The sequence below is a fragment of the Vombatus ursinus genome, unplaced genomic scaffold (assembly GCF_900497805.2).
Source record: "Vombatus ursinus unplaced genomic scaffold, bare-nosed wombat genome assembly UNPS02014799.1, whole genome shotgun sequence".
NCBI classification, from domain to species: Eukaryota; Metazoa; Chordata; class Mammalia; order Diprotodontia; family Vombatidae; genus Vombatus; species Vombatus ursinus.
The window spans coordinates 3,476,751-3,503,065 of NW_020954577.1; the positions used below are offsets into that span (position 1 = coordinate 3,476,751).

The 26,315-nt window shown below is 40.6% G+C and overlaps 1 protein-coding gene across 1 annotated transcript in view; it reads right to left on the minus strand.

Annotated features, from left to right (window-relative positions):
- The window catches only part of LOC114050544 (E3 ubiquitin-protein ligase ZNRF2-like), a 58,702-nt gene that overhangs the window by 18,055 nt on the left and 14,332 nt on the right, over window positions 1-26,315 (minus strand). The window contains exons 4-5 of the mRNA XM_027872324.1: window positions 26,141-26,315; window positions 1,699-1,794 (exon numbers count right to left, since the gene is read on the minus strand). The exon at window positions 26,141-26,315 is cut by the window's right edge and continues 1 nt beyond it. Of these exons, the coding sequence (XP_027728125.1) occupies window positions 1,699-1,794; window positions 26,141-26,315 (271 nt within the window). The remainder of the gene's footprint in view (window positions 1-1,698; window positions 1,795-26,140) is intronic.

Genomic DNA, 26,315 nt, shown 5'->3' on the forward strand with positions numbered 1-26,315 from the left:
AGAATATTTAAAAAACACAAATACCACCTCCCACCCACCCCCAGATTCTAGAATTCAAGATGCAATTCTAAAGAGAAGCATTTGGGGGCAAAAGGTTTTCTTCTACAGACCCCATGTTACAACTACATTTTTAAAAAATCAGTTCAAGAATCCTGAATATTCAAAGGGAGCTCACAAGTTATGATTCCTAAAGAAACAATCTGTTTCAACGAGCTCTTGTTCTCGGTCCTAAAAACGACCCCTGCTTTCTTTAATGTTCTCTAATGTTTCCTCCTCTACTTAAAAAGTACAAAAATTTTAAATGCACAACTATTTTAGAAAAGAGATGCAATCAACTTTCTTCTCAAAGCTTATCAGTGAAATCAGAGGTGGGGTCTGCAATCCGCACCTAAAAGTTGGTTCAGACCCTTGTTCTTCTTAATTGACCTAAGTAGAATTATAGAATTCTGAAACTAGAAGGGACTTTCGAGGTCACCTAATCCATCCCCTTCTAATCTACTTTTTTACTTCAATCTCCCATTTGGCATCAGTTAAAAAAAAAAAAAGATGTGGACTCAGCCTAAAACTCTTTCTATGCTCCTAGCTTGTGAGAACCTTTGATAAAGATTTATTTTCACTGTAACTTCAGTGAGTGATCTTTTCCATCTAAGCTTCATATTTCCTCAGTGGCAGATCTTATTACATGAAAAACCAGAAAGATTTTTCCAATGAATCCAAGCTTAGTAATGTAGGGAGACACTGGGTTCTCACCTACTGTTCTACTTCTTGCAGTGGTGATATTTACATTTCAAAAATCCTAAGCCAAAGTTTATTAAAAAGCTGACTTAGTTTGCATACTCTTCCCCTAGCTCTATGAGTCAATACTGGACATTCAACAAATAATTTTTTTTTTATTTTAAAAGTACTGCTATGTCACAAGCTAGCTTTTTTCAGGACAGTATTCACATAAAGACAACATAGCTGAAAATCAGCACAACTTTCTATTAAGCCAGGGTCGAGGTTCCTAGCACGTCCTCTCATCCCAAGGGTACCCAGTCATCCTTTTGGGAAGGTGGCTAATTGATCTACAAATACAATCTGTGAGTGTGAGAAATAAAACCACCTCCACCCACAATAAAAACAGAAGGTTCCCTCATCCTTAACTGAGCCCTACTCTTCTGGGTTGGGCTTCTTTCAAGGAGTTTGGCTAGCTGGGGGCATCAGACACAGATCCATCTCCATTAGCAGTAGAAGAAGCCAATAGCAAAACCTCTATGAAATGACTCTAAAGAACACAGCCCCAGTGGGCAGGGTATTTAAAGCACAGTGGTTTGGACTCCTCCCCCTCCCCCTACCCCATCTCCGCCCCCAGGGGCTGCTCTGTAGCTGGCCAGTCTTTGGGGTTTCAGCTCTCCTTGGGCCTGCCTACCCACTACTCTGACTTTTTGGGCATTCTCTAGCCACCGCAGTTAGCTTGGGGGCGCAAAAGGGGCTCGACACTGCCAACCCTGTTTCACACTTAGACATAAGCTGCTTTTTCCCTCAATGGAGCTTAATGGACTTGTTTCTAAAAAAACAAAACAAAACAAAAAAACAAAAGCAAAAACAAAAACAAATAAACCAAAAAACCCACCAAGATTCTCTATCCCTGCCTTAAGGGAAACTTTTAGATACTGAAGTTTCATTAAAGTGATAAAGAGACCAATACTGGTGACTCACCGTTATAGGTTATCCTTGGCTTTGTTAAACACATCACAAGATGTAAGTCCATTTCATCTGAAGGTACAAACTTGGAGCACACTGGGCACTTGAAACCTAAAAAGAAAGAAAGGAAAACCATTTGTCTTTTCACTTTTCTGGATCCTGAATTTGAACCTGATAAGTACTCCACATTAGATAAGTAGCATCGATGGTGGCTGTGATGGCCTAATATAAATGGAGGTAGAAAAGGGGAACTTTTGAAGGTGAGATTTGACGTGAGGGAGCCAGGGAAGCTTGGAGATGAGGAAAGAGCATTTTGGGGCAGATCACTGGTGGGTAGGCTGATGGCACTGCACAGGAAGGAATAAAGAACTGATCCTGGCAGAAAACCAACCGGTTCTTTTGTCTCCTCTGGACACATGGGATGTGAGGATTACTTGGGATAAGAAACAATGTAGACAGGTTTTCATTTTGTGAAAGAAGTGGCTGTGCATTTACTGGTGCTTCTCCTGGCACTGGGCAGCAGGACCCTAGTGGGCCTTGAGCTCTCTCCCCCATTTGATCAGGGGAGGGAGGGATTAAATGTTATATACATACTCTCTCATAGCTCTGGCTGTGGTTTGTTTTAATTCTGTGGTTTAAGAAATGTGCAGAGGGTACACTTAAAAAAGGACATTTTAATGACAGATTCAGACACCAGCTACAGGTATGGGGGAGCTAAGAATTTCAAGAAGCATTCTCCAGCCCACAATTTTTTTCCCCTTCTAACCCTTTTTAAGGAAAAAGAATGCAACACAATACTCAATACAGGAAAAAGGTCATTTTTCCTGATGAAGTTCACTGTTAAAAACAGCATTCCAGATAAAAAGCCTGGAAAGTCTTGGCATCCTTATCAAACTGTAAAACAAATACCACAAAAATGTTTTGGGGGTTTGAAAAAAAAATTCACCACTGAGGAAACTATGAATGACAAAGAATGATTCACTGAGAAACAGAAGTGTTCCAGAATGACAGAAACTCCATAAGGAGATAAAATACTGCCCTGTGACCTTTCATAAGGTCACCTGCCATAGAAAGTTAAGCAATGGATCTAAGACATGGAGATAGTCATGCTCCAAAAGGTTCTGAGCGGGTCCTTGTCTGAGTTAAATGGCATTTAAACCCATGATCAAGGACAGACATGGAAAAACAGATGGTCAAAGGTATGCTAAACATAGTGTGATAAGCATCAAAAGCTTGTGATCCTAATGCCAAATCATTTAGAACAAGTGACTGTAGCAATTACTGTAGCAAAAGGACATATTAAAAGGTTCATTACAATAAATCCGGTTTTTGTAATAATTATCAATAATTCTCACTGTATCTAATCAAGATATTTAATTAGCTAGGCAGAAACAAAAGGTTTGTAAAACCATTTAAAATTTTAAAATAGTAAATAAATTTACTGTTTTATCGAAGATAATGAAAATAGACATGTAAAATAGCTCCTGGTCCTCTAAGACCAGACCCTATATACTACCTGTCCTCATCTAAAAGCATGTAATTTGTTCTAAAAATGCTATTTTTGTTGTTGTTCTAGCATATTTTCAGGTATAAAATTTAGTTGGCTGTGTGAAATTTCCAGGATCATGATTTGCTCTCCTCTTTAACAACTTAGGCATAAAACTGTCCTTTCACCAGTTCCTGGATAACTCACAGATGCTCCAAGTTCAGCAAGGTCTGGCCTACTACACCTTAGCTCCAAGTCCCAGGGATTTCTACCCGGGCTGTCATCAGGGCAGGAACATTTTGCAGCAGTGATCCCACTCTGGCTCCAGAAATCATAATACAGAATCACAAAGTTGGAAGGATGCTCAGAAGCCGTCATCTATACCAAAGTGAGTGGCCTACCTTCATGCTCAGGCCTGTACCAAAAGGGAATGATCCAGCTGGAGAACCTAGCTATTGGAAAGCTTTCCCTGACATCAGGCCCAACCCTGTGCCTGCTCTGCTCCTCAGGCTACTCATCCTCTTGGGGTGGGGGTAGGAGGGAGCAGAACTACTGAATCACTTGCTAGCTGGTATGGTCGATCCCTGAATGCTTCTCTGGGCTTCAGTTTTCTCATCTACCTTTCAGTTCCCATCTCTCTGAGTTTTCTCCAAACTTAACCACACTCCCACACCGCCCCCCCAGACCTCCAGTCCCCTCATTAACCTCATTGCCTTCTCTGTAAAGCCCAGGCAGATGGTGGAGCCGTGGATAGAGAGCCCCAGAAGGCTGAGAGTCAAAGGGAATGTCAGGCTTTTATAGCAGGTAAAGTAAGTATTAAATGTAGCACTTAATCAAAACCAAATAAAACTTCACAAAAAATGTATACTATTAATATATTTACTGGCATCCTCCACTGAATTCTACCTGGACATTTCATGCAGAGCAGAGAGTGATCTTGGGTTCTCAAAATCTCTGCCAGCCCCGAGGGTGTTTAAGGCTCCAGCTGTCCCAGGGCCACCCTCGTTATCTGTGCTTTTACCTCTTTATCAGTTCACTTCCTTTGGCAGCCATACACATTTTAAAAACATTTTCAAAGCATATTCTACACTTATTACAAACTCACTTTAAAAAAGTTGCTTGCTTGTTAACGGTCACCATTACAACATACTAATAAAATAAATCAGATAAGTCTGACAATTTCACTCTTCTGCTCAAAAAACTTCAAGTTGACTCCTTATTGCCTGGAGAACGATCCCACAAAGACCCCAAACCTACCTTTTCAATCTTGTTTCATTGGAACCCGTACCTTTTCAACTTCCCCTGGTCAGGAACAAAAGGGGACTTGCCAGCTATTCTCAGCTATCTTAGCCTGCCCTCTTCTGTTTCAAAGAACAAACGATGAAGACTGCCTACTATGTATTAGGCACTAAACTAGGTATTGGATGGAGAGTCTTAAATAACATACTCTACTCCCAAGGAACATATTATATTCACTCACGTATAATAAGTCAATAAACATTTGTTCAGTCATTTCAGTCTTGTCTGATTCTTTGTGACCCCATTTGGGGTTTTCTTGGCAAAGGTACTGGAGTGGTTTGCACTTCCTTCTCCAGCTCATTTTACAGATGAGGAAATTGAGGCAAACAAGGTTAAGTGACTTGCCCAGAATCACATAGCTAGGAAGTATCTGAGGCTGAATTTGAACTCAGGTCTTCCTGACTCTAGGTCCAGCACTCTATCCACTGTGCTAGCTGTCCCAAGTAATAAGTATAGTGAAGGCAAAATAAATACAATTTAGTTAAATAGAAGGTAATCAGAAAGGGGGAGTGAGACTAGTTGGGGGCACCAGGAAAAGGTTTTATGCAAAATGAGGTGCTGGAGCTGAAGTCTGAAGGACTATTAGGAGGTAAGGAATTTTATTTGGGGCACAGGAGTTGGCCAGCACAAAGACACAAAGATGCTGAGTAGAGAGCAGCGTACAAGGAGAGGAGGCCAAAGGCTTTAAAACAGATCCTAGAGGCAACAGGAAGTCACAAGAGTTTAATGAAGAGTAGATCTGGGGAAAGAAAAGCTGCCTGGAGAAGAAGAAGCTAGAGTAAAATACCTAAGCCCAAAAGCCAGACCCCAGTGGAGAGTAGCCCGAGGATGTGGAGGACAGAGAATTCTCAGAAGAACTGCTATCTACTGACAACCCTAGGAAAGAAAACTTCAGACCACTAAGAGGAAAACAGATCAAAACCAGAGTACTCTGGTCTTACCTCACTCACCCAACTGACAATTCAGTCACCACTTCAGACGCCACAGAAGAATTTATTAGGCGCCTATTATTGCCAATGTAAGAAACAAAAGATATAAATTTTAAGTTTTTCTAAAGAAAAAACTCCCTTATCAGTCAATAAACATTTGAGAGCCTACTATGTGCCAGGAACCGTGCTAAGGAATGGCGATACCAAGAGGCAAAGGACTGTCCCAGCTATTCTGTCCTCTCTCTCCTCTTACAAAGAGTAAGAACCTGTGCCTATCTGAAAAGAGGGGAGTCAATAAACATCCAGCATCTACTATGTGCTAAGTGCTGGGGATATACAAAGAAGGAAAGGACAGTTCCTGCCCTTGAGGAGCTCACAGTCTAATGGGGGAGAAACAACAACACATGTGTACAAACAAGCTATAGACCATACAAAAAGGGAATAATTAAAAGGAAGGCACACAGAATTATGACTGAAAGCAAGTTTCCTGTAGAAGATGGAATTGAAGTGGAGACTTGGCACAGGGACATCCTCCCTCATGGGATGAGATCCTGCCCAGGTCTAGGTCAGGCACCATCACACCAAGTGCCAGGCACTGTGCAGATCACTTCCTTCTCCCTCTATTCCCTCCCTTCAGGGACACCTGCTTTTCCCCCAGTGTTTACAGTTCTTTATCTGCCATGATCATATTCCACCTTGGACCAGACTTGTTTACAAACCAACTCACCATTTTCTATGGCTTACCTTGACATCCTCTGTCCCTAGCACAGCACCTTGCACAATAGGCAATACATGCTGTGTTTCTGTTTAACAGAATTGGGATTTACACTGGAAACTTCCATTATAATGTTTAAATAGATGTTGTGCCAGTCAATCACTTGCACAGGAGCTGAACTGTGGCACCAAGAGAGGTTCAGGCTGGGGAGGGGGGTGGTTGTGAAAAAGACCTCAATGAATTGTCATCCTGCCTCAGACAAGTCATGTCACCTCTGAGCCTCAGGCAAATAAGGGAAGTTCTAAGCCAATGGCAGCCAGGAGTGGGGGAAGGTGGCCCGGGACCTGTGATTGAGAGGAGAGGGGCGCATTCTCTCCTCTCCTCTCAATCACAGGTCCCGGGCCACCTTCCCCCACTCCCCAGAAGGTCTTAACTCCAAGCTTGAGGTAGGATGAACTCCTTTCCCAACTGAGCCCAGGCCTCACAGAGACCAGGTTGCAAAGGTGAAGTTCATCCTTCTATCATTGAATACAACCACTGCTGGGTATTTCCGTTCCCTCGGTTCGGTCTTCTCTGGCTATCCAGCCCTTCTTTAGTCCTTCCTGCACTCATCATTTCATGATCCAAAATTACTCAACTCTGGTCAGAAGCCCATTCCTTCAAATCCTTTTAACAACTGAGGCTGTGACCCCAATAGGGTAAACTGTAAACAGGCATCTTCCCTAGAAATATATTTTTAAAAGAACCTTCCTTGGAGGTTATTGACAAAAAGATCCTCTATATATGCCGAAATACAGCAGCACTATTTGAGGTGGCAAAAAGTTAAACAAATTACCCACTTAATAATCGGGAAACAACTAAAAAACTGCAGTATGTTAATGAAATAGAATATTATTGTGCCATAAGAAACAACGTTTTGACTAATATGAAAATATTTAATAGGAATATATATGTAGAGCCTATCAGATTTGCACGCCATCTTGGCAATGGAGGAGGGAAGGGAGAGGGAGAAAATTTAAAACTCAAGAAGCTTATGGAAGTGATTGTTGAAAACTAAAAATAAATTAAATAAAAGAAAAAAGAAACAATGTTTTTGAATTTCAGATAAACATGGGAAACTTCGTACCTACTTACTATCTTCACCAGCCCCTAGGATCTTAGGTTGGATTATTTAATCTAATCCAACTCATTAAAAAAACAAAACAAACAAACAAAAAAAAACACCCAGTGAACAGCAAAGTATTTGTTCTCCCCTATATTATCAACCTTTATGACTCTTTATAAACATGATCTTTTCTGAGTAAAGCCCTCCACCAAAATGAATTTTTCCTTGTAACAAGTTGAGAAAAATTCAACCAAGAAACCAACCATCAGATAATATAGGCATCATCTTCCACTCCTGCCAAGAGGAAAAAAATTGTTTCCTCCTCTTTTCTCTGGATTCAAGATCAGTACCTGGAATTTCAACATCATTTTAGTCTTTTTATTTACATCTCGGTAGTTGTGTGCTCTCTTGCTTCCATTCTTGCAAATCATATGAGGAATTGAAATTGATGGTCACTGGGTTGTACAGAGGACTCTGAGTAAGGGGGGGCCCCATAACTCCACGACTGGCCAAAGTCCGGTCATACAGATTAGTAAGTAGCACAATCAGGCAGGGCCTTTGACTTCACAACCTTTTCCTAAACTTCACCCAAAAGCACAACCGAGAGGATGAGTGACATTATGAATGATGAATTAGGGTGTCGGAGAAACGACATCAAATCAATCCATCAACTACTATCAGGCAAGCACTGTTGTAGGCACAGTTGATACAAAAACAAAAAGTTTCTGTCCCCGGGAGACAAGTAACAAGTATATACAAGATAAACGCAAGATAATTGGTAGAAAGCAAACACATTTTTTTTAGACCTTTTCAAATGGCATCACATAAGCTGAGCAAAGAAGGAATGCCCCAAACACTGGGGGTAGAGAATTTCAAGGGCAGCATGCACATGAGGAAAAGTCCCCCTGGAATCCTGAATCTCTGACCTCAGAATTCTTCTGGGACCCACTGAAGGACTGACTGTTAGACACACAATCTCAGGTGAAGATCCTACCTTCCCTACGACAACTATCAAACTATTTACAAATATAAAGATTAAATTTGCTGGGATGAATCATGTAAACTTGTAACTATCATACCATGTGAACATTTATTTTAGATGGAAACAGGATCACGATAAGGCAATGTGATATAAAGGACTGACATACTGTGATATATAGAAACTGTAGCCCTAGGTCTAGATTCTATCTCTGAGGGGATAAATCACTTAATCTCTTTTCACCCAACAAATGAAGGTGTTTAATTAGATGATTTCTAAGGCTCTAAATCATATTGATTCTACAAGGTCAGGTAGTTGAACCAAAGATACATAAGTACTTGAGTTGCCTTTATCCACACACAAGGATAAGCACATGACTGTGCCTTTGCCTTCACAAATGGGGGAGGGAGAAGCAAGCAGACAAATACTAAGAAGCCAACTTGCAATTTCTGTCCAATTAAATAAACCAACGTATTAAAGAGGGGTAGGGGCTGTTTTTTTCTTGACTTTAAAATTAACTCAAACCACTAACAGCAAATTTTTCTTATCATTTATAAATTAAATTAGGGATTCTTAACTTTGTTTTCTAAATATTTTCATAAATGTATTTCAATAATTACAATTAATTATTGTGTTATTATTTCTCTGAAAAATGGTCAAAGAGTTTTAAAAAAATTCCAAAGGAGTTCATAACACAGAAAAGACTCAGAATTCCTGACTTTGAGGCTAGTCAAAATACTACCAATGATCACCTTAATCATTAAACCTGGGGTAGAGCTGGACTAACCAGAACTAAAAAATCTCAATGAAGCCCCCATCCACCACCTCCCTGCAACATACACTTGAATAGGAAATTCATGCACTCCTCAGCCTGCACCTTCTGAGCCTCACTCGTTATCCTTTTGGGCTGACCCCGACTTGGTTTTTCCCATATTGTATTCAAAATAATATTTTATGTTCTAATTAATTAGCTATTACTTTTAAATGCTGCCATTATAAAGCCCTGAATCTGAAAGATAAAAATGACAGAACCAACCAAGGCTAACTGAAAAGCAGTTAATCTAACTTTGTTTCTAACTTTCCACAATGTCAGAAAATGAACTGTGGGTACTACAATAGCTGCATTTGATGAAAATTGCTTTTTAAGGATTCTGGCATAATTTGAATATGACTCAGGCCTTTGCTTTGTTCTCATCTCTGTCTCCCTTTCAATCTTGTTAATATTTTCATTATGGAAATACACAGGCCCCAGGGGTGAGGAACTTCGCCAAATTTGAGGGGGACAAAAGCATTGCTCAGATCAGAGTTTGTTAATAAATCAGTCTACCTTTCCCCAAAGTACATACAAAGCTAGTATAGTCAATAATCTGGAGCCTTGGAATAGAAACAAAGCAACACAATTCTGTCAAGGAAACACGAAATTAAGATAGTAGCACCATGATGAGGAAGAGTACTTCATCCAAGGCTCTTCAAGAAGGAGAAAAAAAGATATCCTTAAAATGCACAGTCAGATACCTTATAAACAAGCTGGTCAAAAAAAAAACTGGAAAAGATTTTAAATGTAGAGGGAAGAAGAGACTGCAGTCACCTTCTGTTTAATTATTTTTAAAAATGTAAAATAGCTGAAAGAAGAAAAGGTGACAAGTTAAAAGACATCATCGTAAAACACGGACACTGAGGTGCCATGGGACACAGCATGCAAGAGGGGGAGGCAGAAGACCTACCCACCTCCGCCCCACCCCTACATGAGAACCTGGGAAACCACAGAGACTATAGTGGGTGTAGTCTACAAAGTTTTCACTAAGGTATGAGAGGTTAAAAAACGTTAAAAACATCATCAAGAAGCCAAAAAATTTTGTAAATCGGAATTTGGTTGATATACTTACCCTAAAACTATTGGCTCCAGGAGGAATATAGGTAGCAGTGGTAGAAAAAAAAAAAAAAGAGGAAAACTCAGTCAATGCAAAGTGAAGCCAGGCTTCATTCACATTATGCACCAATAGTGGAGGCCTCTTCAGTAATGGGGCAGAAGATGCTCCCTTTGGGGGTCAGGCACCTGCTCCTATTTCTGCTCCCAGGCTTCGTTTGGAGGCTCACATGCTCAAAATTCACTCTAGCAAATCATCAGCTGTTTCTATGCCATAGAAATGGAGCTGTACTAGGTATGGAGGGGAAACACGGCTCAAGTAGCTTATGCAAGTCCTTTAATTTTCACTGAAACTGTACTGATTTCCCCAACCAGCTAACTGTACATTGATTGGTTCACTTTTCGTTACATCACTCAATGTCACTTATTCTGGCTTTGTTTCATTAGAATTACGATGTAACAAAATATGCAAATATGTTGCTAACTTTTTCCACTGAAAATTCTGTAACTGGTGATGGGGCAATTATTGTTTTCAAGAAAGTATAAGTACCTAATGAGTAAGCACGATAAAAAAAGACTTAAGATGAAATAAAAGAATTAAGATGAAATTCCCCACTTCAGTCTCACTTTCCAGACTATAGGAACATAAATTTAAAAAATCTATCATATCTGAATACACAGTAAATTTTGAATATTACAAAAAAGTGTCAAGTTTTAAATTTAAGATAAAGAAGGCAGAATACTGCAGATATTGATCTTAATATACACCTATCCTTTTAACACTGAACTAAGAATGAACCCACATATGGAATTTTGACATAAAAACTTCAGGCATATGTCACACTTCAGGTAAACCCGATGCAAGTTCAAATGTACAAAACAAATTAAGGGTTGATTATATTCCCCATAGGATTCCTATAAATAGCAAATCTTATTTGAAAAGACCCTGGAAGAACCTCATTAGCAAAAACTGAACAACCACATACAACTCAGAAATGCTTTGACTTCTTAAGTCATCGTCTTGTGAAAATGTAGTGTGTATGTACAAATGTTTCCCCCTTTCCCCTGAGGGACATCTTTCAAAATAACTAAAACTGAGATGACCAAACTTTGCTATTTGGGCTCCTTTTTCTCCCATAACTTCCCTACTAAGGTTGTGTTCCAATACACCTTGAGCCTTAATCTTTTCCCTAAGGATCACAGATTTGTCCAAGGTCACTTAGGTTGTAAATGCAACAGATTACTGCCCTACCCCCACCCCAAAGAAAAGGCCTCTGACAGGCAGAGAGGACCAGTAGCAGCAACAAAAAGAAATCACTTTCTTGGCAAGTGAGTTCCCTCTCCACGTGAGCTCCAGGTTATTTTAAGTCTCCATTAATTTTTAATTATATTTTAATAATTACTGTCTACACCTAGCAGTAGTTCTCCATGCTATGAATGATTTAGAGAATTTTTTTTTTTTTAAAGCAAGATACAATCCCAATCTGGAGGGTTTCAGCAAACACATCTCTGACTTTCACATAAGGGTGCAGCCCTATTTTACCAACCAAAAGGATGTCTCTAACTATGTCACAAATTTCTGGTAAAAAAAAAAAACAAAAAACAAATCACACCTTTAAAACTTGCAAATGGACAACACTTAGCAAATGGATAGGAACCATACCTTCCTTCAGGAATTCAGAGTAAACTGGTTTGCTTTAGTTTGGAAATTCTGACTGTTTAGATGGCCGAGAGTAATTAACCATTACTACAAATTACTTAATGCAATGCATTTTTCTCTGGTCAATTAAAATTATTTGCTGCAAGAAAATACCTCAACTGCTTTATGATATGACATAATGTTAACACCTCAGTTCCAAAGTGTTGATTCCAGTCTAAAGGATTGAGATCCTAAGGCTCCCTCTCTCATGGAGGCAGAGTACCCCTAAAGACAGGGCCAGTGAAACTGACTTCTTTCTTCCCAAGAGACAGTCTTCTTGAGTTAAGTTTACATTTAGTCAGCACAGTTGCAAAGGAAGGACAATCTATTCTTGTTAAGTCTATCATAAGGCAAAGTTTGAAGACCCAACTCTTCTTCTGTACTTGAAGTTGGAATTAGGTCCCTATTTAATTCCATAAACATCACATGTCTACCACTGTGCATAGAATTATTCTAGTTTTAATCAGCACATATTACAAGGATGCAGAACAAGGGTAACTGGCCTGGTCAAGTGGAAGAAAGAAGGGTGGGAGCAGCCACCAACCCCAATCTTCCCTGAACCTCACCATCTGGGCCACACTCAGTTTAATGCCTCCAGAACTAAAAGCAGCCCCAGCCAAGGCTGGTCTGTAAAACAAGACCCTAACATAACAGATCCTTTCTCCTTGGTACTCCATTATCTTGGGGTTTTCTAGACACTGCTCTCTCCTGGTTTTTCCTCTCTGCTGTCTGACCAACTCTGTGTCCTTTGCTGGATCTTCATCCACGTCACTCCCACTAACAGCTGAGGCTCCCCAGGGCTCTGTCTTGGGTCCTCTTTTCCCTTTATACCAATTCTCCTGGTAATCTCATCAGCTCCCATAGTTTATCAGATGACTTATCCTGCCCTTCTATCTCTAGCTCTTCTATCTCCAATTGCCTTTTAGATATCCCAAACTGGAGATCCCAGAAACATCTTAAAATGAACAAAATCCATGAGTGAACTCATCCTACCACCTCAAATCCTCCCTTCTTGCTAACTACCCTGTACTATAGACTAGGGTACCAGCATTCCAGGCACCCAGGCCCACAACTTACTTGTCTTCCCCTCATACCTTGAAATAGCCTACGGGTTTTCTCCACCCTTTCCCCTCATCTGTTAAACTGACGTTCCTAAAGATAAATCGATGTCAACCCCAACCCTCACCCCATCCCATTCCGTCAATGCCATTGGATCAATATAAAACTGTTTGGCTTTTAAGGCCTTCCATAACCTGGCTCCTTCTTACCCTTACAGGATCTCCTCATTCATATCCTAGTCTCCAGTGTGGTCCTTTGACTGAATCCAGACTTCACAGAACAAATCCTGTGTCTTCTACCCCTGGGTAGTTCCTTTAACATATTACAAAGGTAAAGGACTATTTAGTATGACTACAGACAGCTGCTCTATGATCTGAATTATATTTTGTAGTTTTAGAGTTAATTCTTGTTTCTGAGAAGCAGCACAATGCGTAGCATAGATCAAGCACTCACTTCAGGAACTGTACTTATTGGTAATGAGGCAAGACAGAAAGCATGAGAATGAGCTAAATTCATAGAATTCTGGTAGAACCTCAGCTTTGCCCCTCTTTATGGAAGATTAATTTTCATTTAACCTTTCTTCCCCAACCTACAGAGATGCAGTGAAATATTCAAAAGATAGAAAACAAGCAGAAAGGCTGCAGACACAGAGCGAGACCTGTGGGGATAACAGACTTTTTAAGGTCTTCCCTCTTTTCCCCTAAAGGCTTTACATAGTAGCTCTGGGGTTGAATGGACCTTCAGAAGCCATCTACTTGGTGCAGCCCACCTGATGGAGGCCCAGGGAAGTCAGTGCATTGGAGAAAGGACTTAAACCCAGGTGTCTCCAGACTCCAGAAACCAGACTTCTTTCCACTGCTGCCAGCCTGCTTTTTAATTATTTAGGAAATTCATAAAGCTATACCAGCTAGCATATAGCATATATAGCTATACCAGTTCATAAACATTTAATCATGGTCGACAACAACAACACAATAGAGTACTTTGAACAGCCACAAATTTAAGCTTTCCATATCTCATTTCGAGCCAACTTTCCATTTTCCAGGGACTCATGGTCCAAGCCTCATGCTTCTCCTTCTGTCTGTATTTCTCCTATTAGCATCTGTATCAGATGCAGAAGAAGAAAAAAAGGTGACTCCTGTGAAAGCTGAGGACTGATGAACGATCCACTTACATTCCTATAAAGTTTTCTAACTACAAAAAACTTTCTCTGATACTCTCAGTTGATGCTCTGAGGAAAGAGACAGAAATTAGAAAGATGGGAAAGGAGGAACAAGAATGTTATAAATAGTATATAAATAGTATCCACACTCCCTTTGTCTCCGGGGAGTTAATGGTAAGAGTCAGGGCTCCAACCAGATCTTTTGACTTCAAATGCAGGGATATTTCTATTACACCATAAGTAAATTATAAAAGGTTTTGGTGGATAAAGGCAGTTGGCTAAAATGAAGCCTCAGGTTATGTTTACAGCATCTTGTTTCTCTCTTCTACATAACCAAGGATTGAGTAACTAGTAGAGAAAATAACATTATCCCCAAACTGAAGTGACTTGAATGGTCATTTGTACAGCTTCTCTGAAATCTTCAATAAATAGGATCTCTCAAAGCTGCTCAAGGGGCAGCTAGGTGGTGCAGTGGATAGAGTTCTGGCCTTGGAGTCAGGAGGATCTGAGTTCAAATCCAACCTCAGACACTTGACACTTACTAGCTATGTGACCCTGGGCAAGTCACTTAACCCCAACTGCCTCACCAAAAAAAAAAAAAAAAAAGGCTGCTAAAAAATGTGGGATGCAAATAAATCAAGACACTCAGGATGGGGGCTTACAAGGATTCAGGAGAAGGAGTAGGAGCACTCTAGGCTAAAAACCAAATGTCCATTACGTATCACTTTTAAAGAGAGTATCTAAGTAGTTTAAACGGAGATTGGGGGGAGGATGGGGTGCCATATTCCTAGTCGCGATATGATAAGACTGCTACTAGCAGCTAGGTGGCACAGCGGATAAGGGAAGATGAGTCCAAATCTAGCCTCAGACACTTTTTAGCTGTGTGATCCTGGGCAAGTCACTTAACCTGTTTGTCTTAGTATCCTCATCTGTGTATCAGATTGACCAACATGACAAAACAGGAAAATGATAAATCTTGGAGAAGATGTGGGAAAATTGAAACACTAATGCATTGTTGGTGGAGTTGTGAAATGATCCAACCATTTTCGAGAGCAATTTGGAGTTGTGCCCAAAGGGCTATATCCCAAAGAGATCATAAAAATGGGAAAAGGACCCACATACGCAAAAATATTTATAGCCGCTCTTTTTGTGGTGGCAAAGAATTGGAAATTGAGAGGATGCCCATCAGCTGGGGAATGGCCGAACAAGTGGTGGTATATGAATGTAATGGAATACTATTGTGCTATAAGAAATGAACAGGAAGATTTAAGAAAAACCTGGAAAGACTTGTATGGACTGATGCTGAGTGAAGTGAGCAGGACCAGGAGAACACTGTACACAGTAACAGCCACATTGTGCAATCAAACTAATATCGACAGACTTAGCCCTTCTCAGCAATGCAAGGATCTAAGACACCTCCAAAGGTTTCATGATGGAAAATGCTATCCACATCCAAAGAAAGGACTATGGAGTTTGAATGCAGATTGAAGCATACTATTTGCTATTTTTTTCTTCTGTTGTGTTTTGTTTCCTCTTTCTGGTGGTCCCTTCTATTGGTTCTAATTCTCACTTAGAACATGACTAACGTGAAAATGTTTAATAGGAATGTATATGTATAGCCTATCAGATTGTATGCTGTCTTGGGGAGGGAGGTGAGGAGGGAGGGGGAGAAAATTTAAAACTCAAGCTTATGAAAGTGAATGCTGAAAAATGAAATTAAAAAAAAAAGACCAAAAAAATCCTCAAGAAAAATAAAGTAAAAAAAAGTTTAAAATAAAGAATCCTCATCTGTAAACTGGGGATAATAAAGTACCAACCTCCCAGTTTTGTCATGGGGATCAAATGCCATAAAAAATTGCAAAGGGCTTAGCACAGCACCTTGCACATAGTAAGTGCTCTATACATATCAGCTATCACCATCATAATGATCATCACATCTGGTTCAGAGTATATGGACAAAGACAGGATATAGGAAAAGCTTAGTTCAAATTTTATCTACACTTCTTTGAATAGGGCAGAAGAAAACTCTGGGGGGCGGGGAGGGAGTGTATGCAACCAGAAGCAGCAAGCACAGGTTATGATATTCTCAAACCATCTTAAATGCTGACAGACACAAGAGCAGAATTTGCTTCAGCATATACCAGAAATCCAGTATATCTTACATATAGGTTATTTTGCAATAGCAATGTTGAAATCATGTAAACAAATTCCATCACCACACAGACACAGACAGACACAGACAGACACACACAAGAATCAGTCTCCAGAGAAAGAAACGTGGCCTAATTATGTCATGTTTCCACAGAACCAATTTACGACATTAGGTGAGTATTTGTCTGTAACATGTGAAATACAGCAGAGAACAAAAAAGGCAGACAAAGAACATGAAATGAGATGAACTTTTTTTCTGGGCCATCCTTACAGCCTATACATTACACTTCAGCTCTATTTTTTTCAGTATATTTCTACTAACAACCTTGATTGAGTTTCTCAGCCCACAGTAGTTTGGAAGAATCAAATCATAAGAGATTATTTAAGAAAAAAAAAAAAGAGGGTCAATATTTAAAAGTCCTGGCAGCTGACCATGAGGGACAGAACCTAGATCCTTCTTAAGATACAAAGAGCAGGGGCAGCTAGGTGGTGCAGTGGATAGCGCACCGGCCCTGGATTCAGGAGGACCTGAGTTCAAATTGTGCCTCAGACACATAATACTTAGTAGCTGTGTGACTCTGGGCAAGTCACTTAACCCCACTGCCTAACGGGGAAAAAAAAAAAACACAAAGAGCAGATAAGAACTCACTGAGCACCTCAATCTACAAACACCTTCACAATCCTAAAAGATATCACTATATTACAGCACATTAATGATCATGAAAATGAGTCAACAAAACTAGGCTAAATCATATTCACTGTATTGTTTAAGATCAGAAAGTCATTGGGGCAGCTAGGTGGTGGAGTGGATAGAGCACCAGCCCTGGATTCAGGAGGACCTGAGTTCAAATCCTGTCTCAGACACATAACACTTACTAGCTGTGTGACCCTGGGCAAGTCACTTAACCCCACTGCCTAACCAAAAAAAAAAAAATCAGAAGTCATGACTTTAGTCCTATTTAGTTTATATGAATACACTCTTTCACAAATTTGAACTTTATATTCTGCATACAAATGCATCATTTTGCCAATAACTGGTGCAGTAAAAAAAAAAATACTGACACTTATTAAGGCTACTCTAATGTAGTAGAAAAGCATACCAGCTGTAGTCAGATGACTGGCAATCAGTCCCAAGCCTCCTACCAACTGGGTAAACTTCTGTGGGTCTAAGTTTCCTCATCTGTAAAGAGGGAATACCTCTTAGACCAACTGCCTCAAAGTGTTGTTATATAAAAAAAGAAAAAAAAAAGAAAAAATTTTAAAGTTATTAAAGGCATCCATGCAAGGGAATGGCCTAGGTACAAAGTGGAGGGAGAAGGAAAAAAAACAGAGCGAGAAATAGTCCCTGATCTGGAGAAACTTGTATTCTGCTGGGGAGGAAAAAAGCCCACAGCTAAATAAATACAAAGTAACTTGCAGAGGGAGAAGGCACTGATAACTAAGGAGAAATACTTCCCATTGGAGGTGAGCCCAGAATGCATTCCAGCCTGGGTGAATGAATGCACAGAGTTGTTCAAGAAACAGCTAGTAGACAAGTTTGTCTGGAATGGACTGTCCCAGAGTGGGAGTAACAGGAAATAAAGTTGAAAAAGTAGAATGGGACCATATCTTTGGAAGGCTTTAAATGCTGGGATAAGAGGAATTTGAGTTTTATCTTTAGAGAGCTAGTAATGTTCTTTGATAAGGGGAAAGAAGTCAGGTCAGAGCTCTAGGAAAATAGTTTTTGGCTACGCTATGCAGGGCAGATTAAAGGGGAACAGCATAGAAGAAAGGAGGCTATGCTTTAGACATTAGGGGAAAGGTAAAGGGAATCTGCCATGTGGCAGGAGAGAAAGGCACTGTTGCCAAAGGGTTTGGATATGGGGAGTTTGGGAAAGGGAAAAGCCAAGGTTGTGACCCTGGGTGACCTCAAGGGTAGTGGTGACTCTCAAAGCTTGAAGGAAGGAGGGAGGACTGGGGGAAAGATGGGTTCTACTTTGAACATGTTGGGTTTGGTAGAGCATCCAAGGAAAGAGTTCAGGGAAGAAATTCGGTCTGGATATACATATCTGGGACTTACTGGGAGAGAGATCATGGAACTCAGACAAGCTAAGGAATCACCCGGAAAGAAGTGAAGAGAAAAGGCCCGGCCTTCGTGCAGGCATCCAGGGTAAGTCAGGACAGGGTGACAGACCCAGAAAAGGAGAGGAGAAGTGGTCAGAAAGGTAGGAAGAGAAGAGGTAGTCAACAGAACTCAGAGCTGTACAGCAGCAGGAGCAGGTCTTAGAATGGCCATGGAATTAAGCAGTTGAGAGCAATGGTAAACCTGGAAGGGAAGAGTTCAAAGGCCCAAAGGGCCAGAAGCATAAACGTGCCCTCTGAGAACCACTTCTGGAAATCTTCATACAACCTGCCTTCCAACTGCTGTAATTTGTAATCAATCTGGACCAGAGGTGGGGACCCTGCAGCCTCGAGGCCACATGTGGCCAAGCTTCAAAAGTTTAGAAGAAGACCTAGAGACCCAGGTCCCCAGCCCTGGTCTAGACTGAACACCATACTTCTTATTTGCGTAAAGCTAATATTCTTTTGTATAATAAAGCAATAAGCTTCTGTTTTAGCAAATTTTTGAAATACAAAACTGCAGCTGATGGGAAACTTGTTTAAAAAAAGCATTTTGTCTGTATTATACATGGATTGATAATTAGTATTTCTCAAAGCATTAAAAATGCTATTTGTTCAAATCACTACAAATTCCACAAAAGTAGGTTATTATTCCAAAACACAATTTTTTAAAAATATTAAAATTTTGAATCGCCATAGAGCTCATTTTTAGAAGTGAAAACATCCAAAAAACAAAAACCAACACAAAGCTGACCAAGTTTCCCCTATACTTGACAGCCGAGGAAGGAGGAAGAGTTATGGCTGGGCCCTGTGTACAAAGCCTGATTTGTTTACACTCTTTCATTTTGCTGACTAAGCATTATCGGACAGCTCAGGTGGCTTCAGATAAGCCAGGCAGTGTGGTTAAACGTGTTGATGGACAATCCACACACATGACAAGACACGTTAATAAAGTACTGAGTGACAAGAAAATTCTAAAATAGAAATTTAACCAATAAGTTCATGCAAAAGAATAAAATAAAATGTATTCTTGGTCAATATTGAAACTACATTTTCTTTCATTTTTAAGCACTTCAACAATAGTAAAAGAAGATAGACAATCCATCAGAGAATGTATGTGTTGATAGATAAGGTCAGTGCTTCAGAGATCCATCTACAATGTCAGTTTAGACATATGAACGTTGAAAACGTCCAGACAGATCTCAGGAAAAAACACTGTTCACTCAATGACATAACTGAGCCAAGGACTTAGGAAATTTGCTTCCATACTTCCCTCTGGACCATTAAGTCACTTTGAAATCTCAAAGGGCAAGCAGATCAATATATTCCAAGTCACTGATCTTCACAGAAACATGGAAAAGTTAAGTTAGTTATCGAAAACATTCTCTTGAAAAATCTTTAGTGAGATCCAGTGCTGAGTAGAATGCCTGGCACATAGTAGTGTCTATGGATTATTAACTATCTGTGGATCAATGACAAAATGCTTCCCTCACCTCAAGCAGGGATGGGGTGGGGGTGACAGATTAGCTGCAGGAACTGCACTTTCTATGGGAGTTGTAGAAGCAGGCAGTGGTACTTCATTATATTATATAGGATTATTATATTACAGAAATTTTTAAAAGCGAAAACCCTGACATTGACAGGGGTTAGGGGATAGAGTACTCCTGACATCAATGCTATCTAAAGAAAAGAACTCAAAGATAAAGAATTCTTGTGAACCTGTGTATGGGCCATGTTTTACCCAGAGTAGGCTCTTCACAAGTGTGTGCTGAAGAAGCAGCCTTCTCCTCCTTCTGCAGATTGAGGTGCCGGCTGTCAGAACAGTGAGGGCTGGGCTAGCCCGGCCCAAGCACTCCCTTCACAAGTGGTGAGCAGTTCAATAATGGGAAGGAAATTTTGGTCCTATCAAAATGAATCTCAAGATTAAAGGAGACCAATCTGTCTGGATTGGATATACAGATTCCATTTTAAACTGTCGAGCTTTAAGAATAAACATCCTTTGGTAACTCTTGGGAGAAGAGGGTCTGAATCAGAGCACGGAAATGCTCTGCCCAAAGAGGCTCCAGCTAGTCACAAACCGACCCTAACCAGCTGCCCTGGGGAATCTAGCTGATCTTCGTTCCCTTTTAAGACTGAACATGCACGGCAGAAGCTGTGGTCGTCATCTCAGACTGCAGTTATTTACACCACAAATCTCATACGGAACAAACAGAAAATGGTTTTTGCCCCATACACAATAGTACGTCAGTTTCATATGGGATAAAAACGACCTAACAAGAACAGATAAATCAATTTCACCCCTTGTCTCTATTTCCACCAGTTCTGAGATAGTTTTAGGTTAGAACTTAGAAACACAAATATGAAGAGCTAGAAGTGATCTAGACAGACCACCCGATGCTATCTTTACAGATATGTAAACTGAGGCCCAATAAGGTTAAGTGACTTGCCCAGGGCCTAAAAGCAGACAGTGGTACAGTCTGTGGACTGGTTCCCAGTCTAATACAAGGTTCCTGGGACATATTTGCAGTCTAGAAGGGTATCCATTTTGGTTGAATTTGACACAAACTGGAAAGCGAAAAAAGACTGTGTAACCTCACCATTGTAGAGTAGGAGGTTCAGCATTTTTGTGTGTGTTCTGAACCAACTTGGCCAAACCTATAGACCACTATGTGGAATAATTTTTTTTTTCAGGCAATTGGGGTTAAGTGACTTGCCCAGGGTCACACAGCTAGTAAGTGTCAAGAGTTTGGTCTGAGGACGGATTTGAACTCAGGTCCTCCTGACTTCAGGGCCGGTGCTCTATTCACTGCACCACCTAGCTGCCCCTATGTGGAATAATTTTTAAAGCACAAATGACATAAGATTGACAAGGAAACCAATTATATTAGAATACTTATTTTAAAAATAAGTCCTATGACCCCAGCCTAATGACTGATGGCCAGGGTCACACAGCAATACGTATGAGAAGCAGCCTTGAACTCGGGGCATCTTGTGGCTTCGGCCTGCTCGGATCTCACTCTGCCTCTCAAATTTATCCAACAGGAAGAATTATTCAGAGGACACAGTAAAGCAAGAGCCCTGGATTCCCATTCCAGCTTTCACTGCTTAGCTATGTGACCAACATATCCCAGGGTCTCAGCTTCATTTGGGTAAAAGAGGAAGGAAGAGGAAAAAAGCATCACCTCCAAGACTTTGAGACTTGACTCTGTAGCTGCCCTTAGTCAAAGCCCATGTAAAATCAGTCCGGCACTCCTCACCGTCACCAAAAGCCCCCATGCAGTGTCTTAGGCCCATTTTTCTTTGTCTTCAACAAAGATCAAGGGAGGTAACAGCTGTGTTGGCAAAAATTATTCCAAGTCAAAAAGAAGGTAAAACTTGGGTTCCAGGCCATTTTGAAAGGCCAGCAGGGTTTCACGCTCTAATACGGAATCATAACAATCTTAGGACTTGCTATAAGACTTAACATTTCTTTGGTACTTTATGGCTACAAAACATTTTACATAATTTAATACTTAAATCTTACCTTGAGAATTCAGGGCTCCCCCACTTACAGCATTTTTCCTCAGGGCCACTGCAAATTTTAACTAAGCTTACTTTATATATTAATACCTGTTCATAATCTAATATAATACTTGGAAGTAGTAAAGCTGCTTGCAAACATTCTGCGCTGTTGAGTTTTCACTAACTTAGAAAGGTCTCTTCAGCTTTTGGTCAATAAGTTATTGACTACAGATTTTCAGGAAGCTTAGTGGGCTATGTAAGTATACTTTAAAAGTTTCTCCCCTCTCCAATCCATACTCCTCACAGCTGCCAAAATGATTTTCCTCCTTTATGAGAGGGAGGGAATATAGCACCTACTGTGCCAGGCACTATGCCAAGTACTTTACAAATATTATTTCATTTGATCCTCACAACAACCCTGGGAGGGAGGCCCTGTTACTATGCCCACTTCACAGTTTAGGAAACTGAGACAAACAGAGGTTATGTGCCCTACTCCAGGCCCAGTGCTCTAAGACTGCATTGCTTAGCTTCTGCCTTGTGGCCACCACATTCCTCTCTTGCTGTATTCCACTGTCTTCCTACCGCTTGTAGGATCAGACACAAGCTCCCTCCTTTTTGGCATGCAAAGCCCTTCAAAATCTGACTCCCACCTGCCTTTGCAGCATTAAACAGGACTCCTCCTCACTTGCGCTACCGTGGAGCCAAAGTTGCCTTCCTCTGCTCCTCAAAGATCTCCAGCCTCAGTAGCTTTGAAATGAAGGCATATCCCTCCCCACCTCTGCCACTTAGAATCCCTGGCTTCCTTCAAGATAAGGCTTAAAGGATACCTTCCCTCATGACGCCTCAGCTGATTTTCCCCTCCACCCCTCAACTACATTGCATTCATTTTGTATGAATTGTTTATGCATGTATAGTTTATATATCCAATGTGTTGTCTCCTCCCTTAGAATGGAGGCTGTCCTGAGGTCAAGAATTGTTTCACTTGTCTTTATGCCCTCTTGCTTAGCACTCTAAGAGCTATACTATCATCAAAACCATCTGGTATAGGCTAAGCAGAGAGACAGATCAATGAAACAAACTTGACAAGGGAGATTCAGAAACAACAGAACTCAATAACCTGGTGCTTGATAAAGTGGAAAACAAATTATGAGGGGGAAAAAAACTCCTTATTCAATAAAAACTGCTGGGAAAACTGGAAAGCAATCTGGCAGAAAATAGGCTTACACCAACACCTTAACCAGTGTATTCCACAATACACTCTAAATGGATATGTGACCTTAATATTAAAGATTATACCATAACAAACTTAGAAGACAAACAGATCATATACCTTTCACAGCTATGGGTTAGGAGATGTGTTCTTAACCAAACAAGTGATAAAAGCAATTACAAAAGATAAAATAGGTAACTGATTACTTGAAACGTTTCTGCACAGACAATATTAATTCATCCAGGATAAGAAGGGAAGTGGCCAATGGGAAAAAAGTTTGTCTCAATTTTCCTGGATAAAGGTTTGATATCCAAGATAAACAAATAACTAATAAATAAAAATAAATGTGTGTATAATGTATATATAAAACTAATAGCCGTTCCCCAATAGGCAAATGGTCAAAGGATAAAAACAAACAGCTCTCAAAAGAATTACAAAGTATTAATAACCACAAGAAAAAAATGTTCCAAATCATTAATAAAAGAAATGCAAATCAAAACAACCCTGAACTTTCACCTTACACCCTGCAAATTGCAAAAATGGCAACAGTGAGTCACTTTTAAAGGGGTTATGGGAAGGCAGGCATACTAATACATTGTTGGTGGAGCTGTGAAGTCATACAACCATTTTGGAAAGCAATATAGAATTACACAACTAAAAGGACTAAAATGTCAATACCCTTTGAACCAGAGATCTCATTACTGGGCTTATACCCCAAGGAAGCCATCCAGTAAGACAAAAAAAGTCCTCATATACTTAAAAATATTTATAGCATCACTTTTTTCCTAATAGCTAAGAATCGGAAACAAAGTAGGGGCCCATCAACTGAAGAATGGGTAAGCATAATGTGGTACATGAATGTAATAGAATCTTACTGTGCTGTAATAAACGTGTGATGACTGCAGAGAGGTAAGGTAACATCTACATGAACTGATAAGCCAAGAAAACCACATACTCAGTGACCACGACAACGTAGATGTAAAGAGCCACATATTGAAAAAACAAAGGTAAATGTGACAAAATTATAAAAATCAAGCAAGACCTGAAGAGAGACAAGACACCCACCCAATACCCCTTCCTGGAAGCAGAACGTCCACAAGTGGCACATATTATGAGTATATTTGAACTTTTTCAATGTATCTATTGTGTTGACTTTTTTCTTCTCTAAAAAAAAAAAGATGACTCATATTGGATGGCTCTTTTGGTGGGGAAGGGGGTGGGGTAATTATGTGATGTAAGAAACAAGTCAATACAAACTTAAAAGAATAAAAAGAGCTATGATAAATGCTTTGTGTTTGATTATCTGATTACCAGTTCAATTAAATGATCAGTAAAATTCTGTTCTATCAAATACTGTTACAAATGCATTGCATCAAATTACTATTAAAGGAGAACTTATCTATAACGAACACATTCCAAGACACGGGAGCAACATTTTGCTGACCTAGTTCCACCAATAATCCTTTAGCAAGTAGGATGGGTCACTTTTTCAGGGGCCCTTTCATTTTCCAACAGTCATTCTTAAAACAAAAGTTACCTCCAGAATTCTACTTGCCCTACACAAGCAGCCATTCAAGTTCATGGCTGAGAGTAATCACAATTCCCTGCCTAACCCCAATTAGCCAAAAGTCCCACACAAGGAGAAAGGGGGTGGTCATCTGCTTTGACTGGTTCCCCACACCCCAAGCTGGTTCAGTGCCCTCTTTTTAAATTCCCCAATTTTGTTACATTTCTAGCTTTTGACCTGGGAATGTAACTTGTGTCTATTAAACCACTCCAGCTACATACAGGTGAAATTGTCATAATAGGATCTCTCTCTAATCAGAAACAACAAACTTGAAAAAAGATTCATTGGGTCAAAGTACTGTCCTTTTAAACTCCTTTACACCTGCAACTTTGGACAGAAACACAGCGATTGTCAATTTCATTCTACTATCCACAACTCCAGGGTTTTTTGTTTTTTTTTTAAGTGCTCACTGTCTTTCTTTCTGGGTGTAATACTTTCGAATCATTTCTTATTGTAATTAAATTATGGGAATAGCCACCGTTGTGCTAGAGACATTTGTTGTGGTCAAACACATTTTCTTTTTCAAGAAAAAAAAATGACAAAAGCTATATCCCAAGCCCAGAAAGTCACAAGACTTCATTTATACAGAAAAAAATTTCATAATCATTCTATTTAGATTGTGGAATAGCAGGACTGGGCTTAGCACTTCCCTTTCCAACTGCACTAATTTGAAAACTGAAACCGAAAACCAGCTCCACGCTAACCTCTTGTGCATGTTACAACTAAATGCAACAGGTTTTAAAGATTGTTTTCTTATTTCCCCCACAATCTCTGGCACATTTCTTGAACGGAGACATCATGCATATTCGTATTTAACACATTTTGTGACAACACCAAGAATTTGCTCTAACGGTGGCTCCAAACATGGTTTCAATGGCTTTGTCGTTTTGAAACGGAGCAGAAGACCGTAAAAGGCTACAGACAAAGGATATTCCATTTTCCAAAAGAGTATCATCCCTTAATTTTAAAGTATTCCCATTCCTGCTTAGGGCACATTAGCCGCCCTGCCAAGCTTCCTTTTACACACCAGCTTTTCCTGTACACCAACCACTCTCCCGTGTCCTTTTTAAAATAAGATCTTGGTCAAAGGGATTTCAAGAATTTTGTTTCCAAAACGTTCGAGATGTGGAAAGGAGCAGATTCATCTTAACTAGTATTGTGCTCGCGGTAAAAAGAAAAGCAATAAATATATCATCCATTAAACTCTAAATCACACGAGTAGGTATAAATACAGGCGGGGAATCGTCTACCCAAAGTCCTGTCCCAACAGGGACTGCCCCCACCTAGCTTCCGTAAGCCACACAGCCCGAGCCACCGGGTGGGTCCATTTTCCCACGCTAGGGGGTCTAGGGGTAAAGTCACTTCGTGATCCTCCCCTCCCCCGCCCCCAATTTCCACGTCAAGTGCATCGGCATTGTCCGGCGATCCCTAAATATCTCCCTGCACGTGACATTGGTAGGAAAAGTGCCAAAGTTCCGACAGCAGGAAGCGTCGGGGGAAGAGCCCTGGGAAGGCAGCCCCGGGTCACCATCGCGCCCCTGCCCCGCAGTCCGAGCCGGGGGCCGGGTGGGGGCCGCCCGGGGTCTGGGGGTCAAGGCCAAGGGCGCGCACGTGCCCCGCCGACTCACCTCCGAACATGTGCGGGGAAAGGTGCGCCGGCAGCGAGCCGATCACGAGGCGGGGCCCGCCGGCGGCCGAGCGGCCCTCGTCGGGGGTGCTGTTCACCGAGTCCTGCGAGCCGTACGGGCCGCTGCTGCTGCTGCTGCTGGGGATGTGGAAGGCGGACTGCGCCGCCCGGGCCCC